Genomic DNA, 14,939 nt, shown 5'->3' on the forward strand with positions numbered 1-14,939 from the left:
TGGGTACCCTGGGGATAACTCATCGGGCCATTAAAGACCGAGGCAAAGAAGGCATTGAGTAACTCAGCCTTTTCCTCGTCTTTAGTGACAATGTTCCCCCTTGTATCCTCTAGAGAATGGAGGTTCTCCCTGGCTCTCTTTTTGCTGTTAACATATTTATAAAAACTCTTCTTATTATCCCTTACAGCAGTGGCCAGGTTAAATTCCAGCTGTGCTCCCTCGTGTTGATTTAATGCTGATGTTGCAGCTCGCTGTCAGCTAAGCCGGCTGCCCTGGGTACTTTTTTCCCCTGCTGCCATCTCTGTGCCCTCCTATAATTTCTTTCCTTACGTTACTTGAGATGGGGACTGTCCCTATAAGGACCCTTGCCCTTGCAGCCAGCAGTGATGGCATGTCCCCAACAGGTCGCTCTGGAGTGCTTGCTCCACCGGGAGAAGAGGATGGGCATCGACCTGGTCCATGACGATGTGGAGAAGCAGCTCTTTGCAGTAAGTTTGGCCACTCAGATCATGTCTTAAAGCTATTTTTACTGAACTGGGTTTTGCAGTCTTGTTCCCTAACTGGGAACTGAGGTGCTAAATTCTTCAAACCCCCAAAACCTGCTGGGCCAGGGACTGGCGTTCCCCCATGCAGCAGCGTGCCTGAGCTGTGTGGGTAAGGTGGAGAGGGGAAGGGATAGCTGCAAATCAGCCACGTGTTTGTGTAGCATATTGGGGTCCTCATCCTTCTTCAAGCACTTTGTGGGACTGTCCTGCCTTCCAGAGCCCTGCCAGAGCAGGATCTATAGGATCTGTATCACATACATATGATATAGCTATAGATCGATATCACATACATCTATCTCTATATATATCCCACATGCAGATATGGAGAAGTCAGCATGTGCCTGACAGCTTGTCTAGTTTTCCCAACTATATTAGTTGGTCTAATAAAAGATGGGACATCTACCCCCAGCTTTGCTTTGCTCAGAGCAGCGTGGCCGCAGGAGGACTGCCGCTGTCTGTGCTTAGGCAGTGTGTTTTATAGAAATCATAAAAAGATGCACTCCTGCCTGCCTGCCTTTCTATAGTCTGCTTTAAATGATGAATAAAAAAGCAAACACGACGCACGTTGGCACAGAAGGTGGGATCCTAACGCAGGATACAGTGGCGTACAATCACAGCAAAGGCATCGTGAAACTGGGAAGGAAATGGCAGCCCCGGGGACTGTGAAGCCCCTGCCCCCTTAGAAGATTTTTTCGTATGAGTCAGGCCCTAAAAAATTAGATTATTTTAAAGGTCATGAGATTTTAGGAAAATAATCAGAGCTGGTATCTCCATAATGGCATTTTGGGTTTCAAGTGTTTAGGACACATCTAGGCTGCACTTCTCAGTTGGCTCCTGCAGACAGGAGGGCTTAAAAATGACTGGATTTGGAACACTGATCACCTGCCTCTGGTAGCTGGGGCTTCACAGATGCAATAGATTTGTGCTGAAGTGAGCTGAGAGCAACACAGGCCTTCCTCCAGTGGAGCTGAATGCTTCTTAGGAATGACTGAGGATTTACACCAAAGTAAAGTTCATCTCCTCTTGTCCCATATGGATGGGATTTCTTCTGGGGAGGAGACCATTTTGGGAGCCAAAAGGACAGATGATGATTTGGGGTTAGGGGTGTGTAGCACTGCTGGTCCAGGGATCCACTGTGCCTGTGCAGACCAGGTCAGGATCTGTCCCTGTCTATGCAGTGGAACTAACCAGCACTTGAAGCTGATGTCAACATGAAAAAAATACTTATATACTTACCAACCCCCCCTGAAAGCGAATGCAAAGGCCATAGCCGGGTCACGGCACCCTCCCATCCCCTCCCGGTCGCTGCGCACAGGCTCAGCTGCACAAGGGGTGTGCTGGGGGCTGGGGGGAGGGGGCACTTTCTCCGCTCCCTGCCCGTTTGCTTTGGGCAGAAACACAAGCAGGCAAGTTCTTGCTGTGTGCAGGGTTGGAGAGGTCCAAGGGGATGAGTGTGCCCAGGGTGATCGAGAGTGGGCACTGATGGGGTCACGCTTTGCCTTTGCCCAGGAAGTCGACGTCATCAGGTCATGTCAGGAGAGGATGCAGCGGTATCTGGATAAGGCGAAAGCCCAGCTCACGTAAGGAGGAGCTCCTTATCTCTTGCCGTAGGGCTCATCTGCCTTTGCAGATGTGATGTGAACCCCCAGCAGACCCCCACCTCTACCTGCACCCTGCAGGTGTGAAACCCAGGCAGGCTCCATGGGAAGTGGGCAGTGATGCTCGTGGGAGGATGGACCTGCCTGGGCAGGAGCCACAGGGAAGCAGGACGGGGAGGAAGCGGTTCCGCCCACACATCCCCACCGATGGCTGTTGCTTGTGTGTTGAAGGACCAACAGGGCGGCCCAGCATGAACTGGAGAGGGACCTCGCCAACAAGCAGGCGGCCCACCGCATCGACGACAAATGCCACCACCTGAGAAACACCTCTGACGGCATCAGCTACTACCGAGGGGTGGAACGGGTCGATGCCACGTGAGTGCAACGCTGGGCAGCATGCAAGCACTGAGCCATCCCCGGGATGCACGGTGCCTCTCCCTGGCAGGGTGCTGGCTGTCCCCAGCCCACTCTGAAGGCATGTGTGTCTGCACGGTGCGTCCATCCCGCCTGGAGACACCCACCTCGGAGGGGTCATTTCTCTTGGGTCGGCCTCTTCTCCCTGGTAATGGACAATAGGACGAGGGGGAATGGTTTGAAGTTGTGCCAGGGCAGGTTTAGGCTAGACATTAGGAAAAACTTCTTCACAGAAAGGGTTGTCAGACTCTGGAATGGGCTGCCCAGGGAGGTGGTTGAGTCCCCATCTCTGGAGGTATTTGAAAGAAGGATAGATGAGGTGCTTAGGGACAGGATTTAGTGGTGGGATGTCAGGATTAGGTTAAAGGTTGGACTTGATGATCTTAAAGGCCTTTTCCAACCAAAGCGATTCTATGATTCTGTGATTCTCCACTCACCAGACACAACCCTCTGCTTTCAGCTGGATGCTGAGCATCCAGAAGGTGAAAGCGAGTCCCACCTAATTAAATGTTATATCAGAGTTGAGAGATCAGCCTGAGAATGAGTTCAGCTCAGCACCTCTGCACAGCTCATTACATTTATGCGTATTTTCAAAGATGTGTCAGTGATTGCCTGAGTGCTTTTCGTTGACGTAAAGTCTGGGGGGTTCACCCCAGGGTGGAGAGGGCCTGGCAGGGAGCCAAAATGACGCAAAGATAAAGAAATAGAGAGCATGATCCCAGGATAGTGTTCAACTGCTTTTGGGTGCCAGGAATTCGGCCCTGGCTCTGCAGTAAATGAATGGTGACCTAAGCCAGCACTTGCAGAGCTATGCCCTAAGTGGCAAAGGGCTGAGGGGATAAATCTGCTGTTGCACAGACGCATGCGGTTTATGGAGGGGCACAGATTGATTTAATTTTTCTAATATTTGAATAATTATTCACGGTAGAGCTCAGACATATTTAGACAGGCAAACAAATTGCAAAGGATTGATGCTAAAATTCAGAGGGGGGTAAAATGTGCCAAGGATCAGCATGTTTTAAATGGAGCTTATGTGGTATTTAAGTCTTTTGTTGACCTTGTTCTGGACTACTGCAGAGGTGTGAACTTCATCCTGAATGCACACACGGGGAAACGACTATTATCTAATCCTTATTCAGTTTAGTGTGAAACGGAGATAAGTTATGAGCACAATGAATTGACTGCAATCTGTGCGTTGTTGTGAAGCTGTGAATCACTTGGCACTTAAATGCCTCCAACATGTAAATACGGGGTCTGGTTAAAATCTCTGCTTTTTCTGGGGAAATCTTTTGTTTCTGTGTGCTTCCATAAGTATCAACAGTTGCCTTCATGAACATGTCATCATTTGATAAGAGTTATTGAACAAATGATGTCCAGATGTTTCACTTTCATGTGGTCACATTCAGAGCATAGCTTCCCTTAAGGCTGTGCTTGATCCATGCTGCTCCCTGGCAGGGTCCACGCGTGCCCAGGTCCAGCTTCAGCAGTAGGGGCTTACTGGGGGCCTCACCTTTCCCTCCCCCAGGATCTCGGTGCCAGAGTCGTGGGCCAAGTTCACGGATGACAACATCCTCCGCTCCCAGAGCGAACGGGCAGCCTCCGCCAAGCTGCGGGACAGCATCGAAAACCTGCTGGTGGTGACGGCCAACGAGATGTGGCACCAGTTCAACCAGGTGAACGTCGCCTTCACCAACCGCATTGCTGAGACAACCGACGCCAAGAGCAAGATCCAGACCCACCTGGCCAAGGTAGCCTGAACCCCTCCCTTTCAGGGTGACACCGTCACTTCCCAGTGATGCCTCTGAAGCAGGACCCTCCACACAGACCTGGCCCAAGCAGAGGAAGAGCTGCCGCAAGGAGTGGGTTATAGCATCATTTTCTGTTTGAAACTCAAAATCCTGGGGACCTTCCTCTTGGGGCAGGATGAGTTGGCCCTGTAATTTCATCTCAAGGGATGCTGCATTTTGCTAGTGCATCCTCACTGGCAGCCTCATAGCGCAGGGATTTCCAGCAGAAAAGGCCAATGCTGGCTGTATCTCCTCGTAGTGACTTCAGAAGCACTGGCTGCCCTGCAGAAAGGCTTTGCTGGGCCTGTGCTGGGGTACCTGCTGGAGGGTCACAGGCTTGCTTCTCCTCCAAGGACGTGCTTTCAGTCTCAGTGTTCCATGTTTCTTGCATGGGTATCCATGTGTTTGCTCTGCCAAGCCCAGTAAGTGGAGATCAGTGATGGGCACCTGGCTTGGACCAGTGGATCTTATGGAAAGCTTCCTGAAAAGTGCTCGACACAGTATTGATTAACAAAGCAGAGCCTGGCATTGCAGCACTGCGGGCTGATGCCACGTCCTTAAATGAGGATCCATTAAAAACCTTCCCTCTATTAGTTGCTCTTGATGGATGATCAGTTCCTGCAAGCAGTAATTTTGGGAAGCTGGTAATTCAATAGATCCATCACTGCTCCAAAACCTCCTCTGATGTGACAGCAACAGCAAAGAGAGGCTTTTCCCTGAAAAGAAATCACTGCTGAATCTGTGCCTTGATGTGTGGCAGAGTGACAGTGGTCTGAGCCCAGGGTCTGCTTATTGAACTTCTTCTTTTCTGCAGACGGACAGGAGAAGAGGGAAATGATGTGGTCCCTTGAGAATATAAGTTTTAATTTATGCATGTGTTTCTTTTTCATGCCAGACGCTGCAGGAAATCTTCCAGATTGAGATGAACATAGAAGCCCTCCGAAAAGCCATTAGGGACAAAGGGCCTCCCTTAAAAGTGGCTCAGACCCGGCTGGACGAGCGCACACGGAGACCAAACATGGAGCTGTGCCGGGACACTGCCCAGCTCCGGTAAGGCAGGAGCACAGGGCCGGCAGGTCCTTGAGAGGTCATCGCTGGTGGTAGCACTCAGGAGCATCACTGAATGACAAAATTAATCATGTGGAGTTTTTTTTCTAAATAGTCCTCCCATAAATGCACTGATATAAACCAAAGCAATGAGCAGTTATCCCGGCCTTTGGGTGCTGGGAGAGCTCTGCACCCATGAAGGAGGCTGCACACCATGGCTGGGTATAGCCCGATGCCACCCTTGAGGGGCTGGATTTTTCCCTCTTCTGTAAATCTCATCTTCTCTCCTGCCTTGCTTCCTGGCGGTTGGATGTGCTCAGTTTTGAAGGACGAGCCCTTTACTCTCTTTTGGATAGCTGCAAGAAAGGGTGCACCATATGGAGAAGCAGTAAGGGCTGCCCTCCCCTCCCCTGAGGACACTGGGAATCCTTTCAAGGACACAGTGAACAATTTGGGATTGCACCCGAACCTCACATCTCCTCCTGGGAGCCCTCTGGGCATGACTTAGGGATGTGGTTTAGTGGTGGGATGGCAGAGTTAAGGTTATGGTTGGATTTGATGATCTTAAAGGTCTTTTCCAACCTAAACGATTCTGTGATTCTATTCTATGACTCCATGTGAAGCCTTTTAAAAGCAATTTCAACCCAGAGCCTGTTTAGCATCTCGCACGCCATTGTTTTTTCCACCCTCCACTGGTTTTACATTCACTTTCAGCCTCTCCCAGCTGTCCTGATTTGCTGTGCGTGCATCTCTGGGTATGGGGAGGACCCCTGCATGGGGAAATCCAGGCGGGTGAACCAACAAACCCACAAAACCAAACGGGAACAGGAAACCACAGCTGCTCATCCCTTGTCTCAGTGGCATAAGCTACTCTGGGAGACGTGACTGCGTGTTGCCGAAGCCTTAGAGCAGCCTTAACCATGCCTCCACGCTGAGGTCCAGAGATCTGCCCTCAGCTTTCCCATCCATCTGCCAGGAATGGGGAGCCCGAGTTAGGCTGAGCATGCTGAAGAAGGAAACCCTGTGCCCAAGGAGCCCGTCAGCAAAGCCATGCTAGAAACCACCCTCATGACGGGACTGCTCATGGGGGTTTCTTGCTGTTTTCCAGCCTTGTCAATGAGGTCTACGAAATCGATGAGACAATCCAGAGCCTTCAGCAGCGACTGAGGGATGCTGAGGAAACGCTGCAAGTGCTGGTTCGTGCCAAGTCGGTCTTGGAGCATGACCTGTCTGTCAAAGCCAACTCGCTCTTCATCGACCAGGAGAAGTGCATGGGGATGCGCAAGACCTTCCCCAGCACTGCGCGGCTGGTGGGTTATGTTTAGGCTGGGCTCAGTCCAACTTATGGTGCCTCTCGCGGGAGGTATTCCCAGATTTGCTAAGATGCTTTGAAAAGACATGATTTGACTTTCACTTCCCAACGAAAGCCCTGAGTAGAAATTAAATGAAATTAAATGATCTGAGTAGAAATTAAACAAAATTAAATGGTCACTTTGCGTGCTACACAGTCTACCAGGATATATTTTTTTTCTTTTGTTTTTCTCGTTCCACTGCTCTTTCACGGCGTGCCAGGGAGTGGCTGAAAATACCTTGCATGCGACTCAGAGTAAAACCACCCACGGGGATTCCTTCCTACCCTTTTAATCTGTGATTTTTGGAGAAAAAATGGTTGTGTTTTCCTCCTTTTGAGCCTGTCTGATGTGGAAAAGCACAAGGGGAAGTGAAGCTAGTTGTCGGAGTAATTAGCTGTTGACATCCAGAATGTATTTTTAATGGTGCAGCAGGAGAAACACAAACTATGCTGTAAAGCGTTGCAGTATGTTCTGTTCCTAAATAGAAAAACTTGCATTTTCAGCTGATTTCTAATGATAATTTTCTTGCTTTTGAAAAATTTTAAATGTCATCGAAAAGTCAGTGCTGGGGTCTTGAAATGAGAAGGTGCTTTTGGCTAGCTAATTGAAGAAAATGCTGTGGTTTTAATTTTGGTGAGTATGGATCGGTCGCTAATTTAACCATTCACATATAGTTTGTTGGTGGAAGCACCAAAGCGCTTTGGAGATAAAGAAATTAATCTGTCCTTACGCCAGCCACCCCCACTGCCACGGTGCCTGCTCTCCTGCTGTAAATCAGACCTGCTGTACCCAGTGTTTGAACTTTCAGAGGGATAAATCTTTAATCGATTTGAGGTGACAGTCACTTTGCAAATTGTCTCCTTAGACTCACATGCCACTTAGACATCTTGAATCCTTTAACCTAGGCAGAGTTGAGCTCAGTCTAAAGCCTGTAGGCACCCAGATCCCAAAGGAGCAGAAGCTCGAGTCCCTTCTCCTCCCATGGGAATCCAGGGCATGGACCTCCTGCCCCAGCGTGGGGGCTCTTGGGAGCTGGGAGCGGCTTCTTGTCTCGCATCCCCAGATGACCCCGTCCCACAGCACGGCTCCAGACAGACCTGCCTGCCCTCCCGCTCTCCCAGGGGCAGCCCCCAAGAGCCGTAACTTGTGCTGAGGTCCTGCCCCAGCCTCAGCATCTTGTTAGGGTCTCTCTTCACAGCAGCAGCCCTAAACAGAAGCCATTGCCCTTTTAACCTTTTTTTTACTGCACTTTTGTCTCACAGAGACTAAAAATAGGTTTCCTCTACTTTGTGTGCAGCCAGAGTCCATCAGAGACAGCAGCCACCCTGGCGGAAGAAAGGATCGAGAGCAGCCCTGCTGAGAGGGACTTGGGGGTGCTGGTGGATGAAAAGCTGGACATGAGCCGGCAATGTGCGCTGGCAGCCCAGAAGGCCAACCGTACTCTGGGCTGCATCAGAAGAAGCGTGGCCAGCAGGTCGAGGGAGGTGATTCTGCCCCTCTACTCTGCTCTGGTGAGACCTCACCTGGAGTACTGCGTCCAGCTCTGGAGCCCTCAGCACAAGAAGGACACGGAAGTGTTGGAGTGGGTCCAGAGGAGGGCCACAAAAATGATCCGGGGGCTGGAGCACCTCTCCTATGAGGACAGGCTGAGGGGGTTGGGCTTGTTCAGCCTGGAGAAGAGAAGGCTGCGGGGAGACCTGGTTGCGGCCTTTCAGTACCTAAAGGGGGCCTATAGGAAAGATGGGGAAAATCTTTTTAGTAGGGCCAGCAGTGACAAGACAAGGGGTAATGGTTTTAAACTAAACCAGGGTAGGTTTAGACTAGATATAAGGAAGAAGTTCTTTACAATGAGGGTGGTGAAACACTGGAACAGGTTGCCCAGAGAGGTAGTGGAGGCCCCATCCCTGGAAACATTCAAGGCCAGGTTGGATGGGGCTCTGAGCAGCCTGATCTAGTTAGCGGTGTCCCTGCTCATGGCAGGGGGGGTGGACTAGATGACCTCTAGGGGTCCCTTCCAACCCAAAACATTCTATGATTCTATGATTCCTAAGGAGAAGATACAACTGTAAGCAGGAAAAACTGTCCAGCTCAACGCACCTTCCCTTTTTCCACCTATCTACCTCCCCAAAATAAGGTGAAGGCCTGCCGAACTTGTAGGCCCTTCCAGTTTTTGTTAGCATCCTCACTAGCCTTTGTGCTGCCTTGCGCTGTTGCTCTCCCCGTGGATGGAAGCTTGCACAAACTCTGGTGATTGGGGCTGCTCTGCTGTTTTGAAGCCCAGTTCCAGATGCAGTTTTCAGGCAGAGCTGCCTGGTTTCTTTTTTGAGAAATGGGCCCCATGGATTTGTCCCCAGATGAGCACTGGGACATGGAGGCACCCTCTGGCCCTTTCTGAATGGCTCCTGCTTTATAAGTAACTTGAGCAAAGTCCTGGCATTGGTGACAGCTTCACATTCATTTCACTTCCACCTTCATTTCTCAGTCACGTAAAAAAATATCCAAGCTCCATTTTACTAGGAGGGCACTGTGATAATGGTTCAGCACCCAAAGTCTCCGATTTTCTCCAATTTTGCTTTCAGATCACCCCAAACACTCATCTTTCCTACCAGCCCAACTCCTTTAAAGCTTCCTCCTGACTGACAATGTTTATGTGGTGTCGCAATTATCTGACTCCACATTTTATCTTGCTGTCCTCCTCTCTCCATGCTTCTCTACACAATATTGGCAATGCATTTCTTTCTTCCATTTGAGCCACAACCAGGGGAATTTCAGTTGCAGCTTCTCTGATTTCTTTCACAAATATTTTCCGCTTTCCTGCAGCAGATTTCCCAGACTTGAGAGAATTCCCAGGCCCCTTTGGGGCTTCATTCTCTCCACGCCAGCTTTCCACAAGTTGACAATATTGATGTTGCTTCTTCTGGTAGCTGATACTCTAAAATCCCCCCCCAAAGCACTTTGATTGCCTAATCCTCTGTGTGCTTCAGTTTGCATCTTTCCCCCCCCCCCTCCCACAGGGTGTCCTATGCACATCCCATGATGGGAGCCAGCCCTGCCACAAAACTCCTCTAAAATGGGTCCCTTGGGAGAGGGGTTTGGGTGAAATTCCTGTAGACACGTGGCTCATGGCAGGGTCTCCTGTGCAGGGATGGTTTTGCCTCCCGTGACTGAGCTGCTGGTGAGCAAAGCTGCTTGGTTCAATCACTGCAGGGGCAGTTTTGGGGTTGCAGCTGAACAGTCTCGATCTTTGATGGGTACCAGGTTAAACAACTGCCCTGTCTTCCTGCTTCCGATGAGCAAGGTACCTTTGCTTTCGTACCATTAAATGGTTTGCTTTCATAGATCACATCTAAATAGCATCCCGGTTTGCCTCAGCTGCTGTTCTGCACTGATGGGATGTTTCCTTTCTTCAAATGCCTTCAGTCAGAAGGACGATGGGCCTGCTTTTATTGCTGCTTATTGCTGGTTTATTGCTGGCTTTATCAGCCAAGCTGCTGAGAAAGTTAGCTTGTGGAAATTCCTTTGCATCCCACAGCCATATTCCCACCCTCCTGCATCATTCCAATAAACCCTGCAGAGCTGGGTTTGTAAACAAATTGTTTACTGACTGGAGGAAATAAAATAAATTAATAAAACCAGGACAGCGTTGCTTCCTGCAAGCCAAGCTTCGTGTCAGCCCAGGATCCAGTCGAACAGTCAAGGCCAGTCTACCAAGCAGCTTCTCAGAAAGGAGGCTTTGGGTGTTTCTGTTGTCTAAGAAAAGAAAACTCATTGAAAGTCCTGGAGGAGCCTGATATGAATTTGGGCAAAATAAAAGCTTGCCAAAAACCCATGCTAATGCTATATTGCATAACTAATGCAGATTATTATGCTTGAGGGACTGAGAATTCCCAAAACGGCATCAGCAGTCAGAAAAAAAAACCCCAAACTCATTGCTATTATGAAAAAAAAAAAAAAAGAAATCTTTGGCAAAATGCTAAGGATAATTTGGGCAGTGTAGGATTGTAGGAACGGCTGTGCTGGCTCAGACCGAAGTCCAGCGAGCCCCAGATTCAGCCCCTGACAGAGCCAGCAGGAGATGCTTAGATAAAAGCAGCAGAACAAGGCAAGCACCCTGTGATACTTTCCCGGTCTACTTTCCCAGCTTCCAGCAATTAGTATCTCAAGGACTTCCTGAGCTGATGAGGCTGTCCTTGAATTTAATATCCCCCTATGGATTTGTTTCACATGATCTTGTTCCAGTTGTTCTTCGAGCCCGTGCTGCAGACTTGCAGCATCCGCTGTGTCCCTTGGCAGGGAGCAGCAGGGGACAGAGCATCACCAAGCTCAGAGCACCGTCTTCCACTCTTGGGACCCCAGGAGAGACTGAAAAAGGGGCCAGACCTGGCACAGCTGAAGCCTAAAGTCTAAAACTCCATGGTTTGGGCAAAAAGATAGCTCAAGGCTCTTTTAGACCTGTATCCTCTGTAGGTTCAACACAGGAGCTCACAGAGGCTTGGCTCCTTTTAAGTGCTGACCACATGCGGGAGACAAGGACAAATCACAATTTCTGAAAGTATCTGAGTATGTCCTGACACAGAGTCACGTCCCTGCTGGGAACCTCGGTTGGGTTTTTTGGCTTTTGGAATCAGTGGGTGAATTTTGGTTTTGTTGAAGCCAGTGGGATTCTCTCCAGTGATTTCAGCCTGACTCTATCGGTGATGACAACTGGCTTGTAGTTGAAAGTAAAAAGTTGGATGAAGTTGGGTTTTGGGGCATGAATGCGGACAGGACTAAGATATTATATTGGGGGGTTGGACTAGATGACCTCTAAAGGTCCCTTCCAACCCAAAACATTCTATGATTCTATGCTATTTTATAAATTCTTCTTGGTTTGGTGGAAAACAAATGTCAGGAAAAGTAAGTAAATATCTCCAAGACATATTAGACCTCTTGTTTTAGAGGTTTGCTGAATTTAAATGTCTCCCCTTCCATTTTTTTTTTCCCTGCTTGAAATGGCTTTTCAGACAGTCATCCCACCAGTTTAATCAGAAAAGAGACAAAGCACTCTCCTGCTCTTGGTGCATTTTGCTCCAAGCAGCGTTTTACACTGCGAAGAGGCCGGTTCCTCCCACAGCCCTGCCAGGGGCAGCCCTACAGCTCGGTGACCCACAGCGGCATCTTTCCCCAGGGCACGGCGCCCGCCTCCTCCCCAGCTGCCTGGCTGAGCCCCAGCGCGCTCAGTGCACAGCTCCATGTGCTGGGGAAAGGGCAAGATCCTGGCAGCCCTCCAAGCCCCGCTCTCGCTGCCAGCTCTCAAGGTGGAGAGCTTTCCCCCAGCCCTTCAGCTGGAAATACTTAGTTAGACAGTTATTTCTCCCTGTGTATGTGTATTTTTATATATATGTATATGCATGTGCATTGTTTGGGGGAGCACTGTAGGTTCTCCACAAAATGTGAGTTAAACCCTGTATTTCTCTCCTCCTTTCCCTAGTTGCACGGTTGCTTGAAAACAGGATTTTTTTCCCCGTTGTTCTCTTCCCAGCCCCATGTGAGCCACGGGCTTGCTGATGGCAGCGCAGATTTCTGCCCCTTCCCCTTCGCATTTCAAACCCTCCGTTGCCATTTGGTCTTAATCACCAGGGTAGGGAACAGGAAGCGAGTCCCTAAACTTGTGATGACAGAGCAAAGTCTTGGGGTTAAACAAGTTCATCCACAAGGAGACATACAGAGAAAATCTTATCCTTTTTTGTCTGTTGAAAATGCTTGTCTGAAGAGTGGTTTTATTCACCTGGCCTGGGGAAGGGGATGGCGTGTGTGTACGCTGGACTGACGGCAGCAGGCCCCATGATGTGCTGGTTCAGGTGATGCTGCAGACTTTTACACGAGGCTTAGGCCATTTTCAGCAACACCCTCAGCCTCTCACTGCCTTGTCAGATTAGCATCTGAGCCGCTTAAAGTGATATAAAACCCACTTTCCCTCCTAAATTGTCATTATTTTATTCTAGAAATTCAAGCTGAAGTGTTGTAAGAATTTTAAGTGCTGCCATGGAATAGATTTAAAGTGAGAAATCCACTTTTTTTTTTACCCAATATTTATACAATCCATCAATCTTACAGTATTCCCAGCACAGCCTGTGGCAAATCTTGTTTGTACACCAAACTTTTTTCAAATTTATTGTGGCGCCTGCTCATATTTAGGCGGTGACCACTGCTAGCCACACTTGTACGGAGGCTGAGCTGGGGAAGCCGGGCAGCTTTCGAGCCCCTCGATGGGAAGTTCAGTGAGATTCCTCGGGCTGTGCCGGGCCGGGGGTGATGCCATCTCTCCAGCAAAAGCCCGAGGGCTTTACTGTGAACATCCTTGCTTTCTCGCCTCCTCTCCTCCTGGCGCAGCCAGCTGCCACCTGGCACCTCTGGGCGATGGAAGGTACAAAGAGGAGTTTTGTCTCCAGCGCTTTCACGTGAATTCATGGCGCTGCCCGGAGCAGCCTGGTCCCCCATCGCTGGAGCTGCTGTGATATCACATGCTCAGCAGGTTTGTTTCCAAAGCCCCGCTCCATTTGGACGAGGCGCCTTTCCGAGAAGTGTCTGAGGAGCACGGGAGTGATGTGCTCTTCTGTCTGGGCTTCCTCTACAGTTTCTAATCCGCAGCTCTCAGCCAAAACAGGCTTCATTACCCGCAGGCTACTCTTTTCCCTGATTTGAGTTTCAGATACTTCTCCCATGCTTAAAAAGCTGCTTTTGGCACTGTTTTCAGAACTGGAGCCAAGGTGGTTTTGCTCTCCCACATTCATGGAGGAGCTCGGGTGCAGTATGTGACCCCCACACCTCCTGCCTGCCTTTCACTGCTGTGCATCCCCTCCCTGCTCTGCTTTTGGGGAACAGGTCAGATCATTTAATCGGAGACACAGCAGCTGAGATCTCAGACCTACAAACCCCAATCAGAGGATTGCCTCTAGCGGCAGGCAAGAGGGGGCAAGAGCTTTCCCGCCCTTGTGTTTGCGCAGCCCCAAGCGCGGTGGCTCCTTCTGCTCCGAAAGCAGCGCAGACGCTCAACCCACAGAGGCAAGGCAGCCCAAAATAGCCTCATTAGTGAGGAATGTTCTGATGGCGGTCCAGATGTTTTAGTCCTCTGGGGCTTGCAGTCAGGGATGGCACGGGCTCCTGACGGCATGGGCAGCAGCGTCACAGGGTGCAGGGGGGGGGCAGCAGCAGAGAAATGGGTGGGAATTTCTCAGAGGGAAGGGCAAACTGGCTCCTTTGAAACCAGGCTGGGTAAACCTGCGCGAGGCAGAGCCGCCGCTGCTGGAACACGGTTTGGCTCAGCGGCACCGTGGCGGAGCGTGCAGGCATGTACTGAAACAGGGGCTCGAGCACGGTGTGAGGCCGGGAGCCTCATTTCAGCCCATCTCTCCCTCCCCCCCCCCTTTCTGCCCCCCCAATAGAGTGCTCTGAACTCCCTCTTGCTGGCTAATGTGTGCGACGGGACCACTTACATGAGTGCAGAGGAGCCAGAGCCTGTGCTGCAGGGAACACGCCTGTGCTTGCCAGGAGGAAGGAGCCAAGCACGCTTCTCTCCCTCTTTCTCCCAAGATTTACAGTTCTGATGGCTGGATGCCGATACCCCCATCTCAGCCACAAAGCAGGACTAGTTTGGAGCTGGTGCATAGAGAGGGGAGAGGTGATGGGGAGGTAGGTGCTAGTGCTCAGGACTCCCAGGGGTGCTCAGGTCTCCTGTGGGGACTATTTGGGGGGTGGGGTGGTGTACATGAGGTTTATTTCAACAGATCAGCTGTGGTTGAGGAATGAGCGAAGGCTGCGGTACCTGAGTGCAGCCACCCCTTCCACTCTGAGCACTGAAGTTCTCCAGCATTTTGGAAAATCTCACCCTCCATTTCGTGAAAAGTTGCTCAGTTCCACGGGATTCGGCTTTCGAGTGCTAAAAATCTCCAGCCCAAGTGCCAGAATCACATCGCCATCGCAGGAGCAAATTGCAAAGGTAGCACTTTCCTGGACACAGCCACAGCGTGTACACCAGCGGCGACATTCCCCTCGGCGCAGCACGGCCGTGCCCCAAACCGGGGTGCCCGGATCGCTGTCCGGGGGCCCGGGGAGCTGCCTGATACAGCGGAGGGCTCGGTCCTTTCCCTGCACCCTCGCCGCCGGCGGTGCCCCCTCCCCACGCACCCCTGGGAGAGGGGCGCTCCCCACAAGCCC

The 14,939-nt window shown here is 50.5% G+C and overlaps 1 protein-coding gene across 1 annotated transcript in view; it reads left to right on the plus strand.

Moving 5' to 3' along the window:
- Positions 1-6,803, plus strand: part of TEKT3 (tektin 3) — a 25,835-nt gene extending 19,032 nt beyond the window's left edge. Inside the window, exons 3-8 of the mRNA XM_009637797.2 lie at positions 405-488; positions 2,055-2,125; positions 2,375-2,518; positions 4,083-4,305; positions 5,240-5,394; positions 6,500-6,803. Coding sequence (XP_009636092.1) covers positions 405-488; positions 2,055-2,125; positions 2,375-2,518; positions 4,083-4,305; positions 5,240-5,394; positions 6,500-6,716 — 894 coding nt within the window. The 3' untranslated portion in view covers positions 6,717-6,803. The remainder of the gene's footprint in view (positions 1-404; positions 489-2,054; positions 2,126-2,374; positions 2,519-4,082; positions 4,306-5,239; positions 5,395-6,499) is intronic.
- Positions 6,804-14,939: the final 8,136 nt, after the last annotated feature.

This window comes from Egretta garzetta, unplaced genomic scaffold (assembly GCF_000687185.1).
Source record: "Egretta garzetta isolate BGI_Z169 unplaced genomic scaffold, ASM68718v1 scaffold34, whole genome shotgun sequence".
Taxonomy (NCBI): Eukaryota; Metazoa; Chordata; class Aves; order Pelecaniformes; family Ardeidae; genus Egretta; species Egretta garzetta.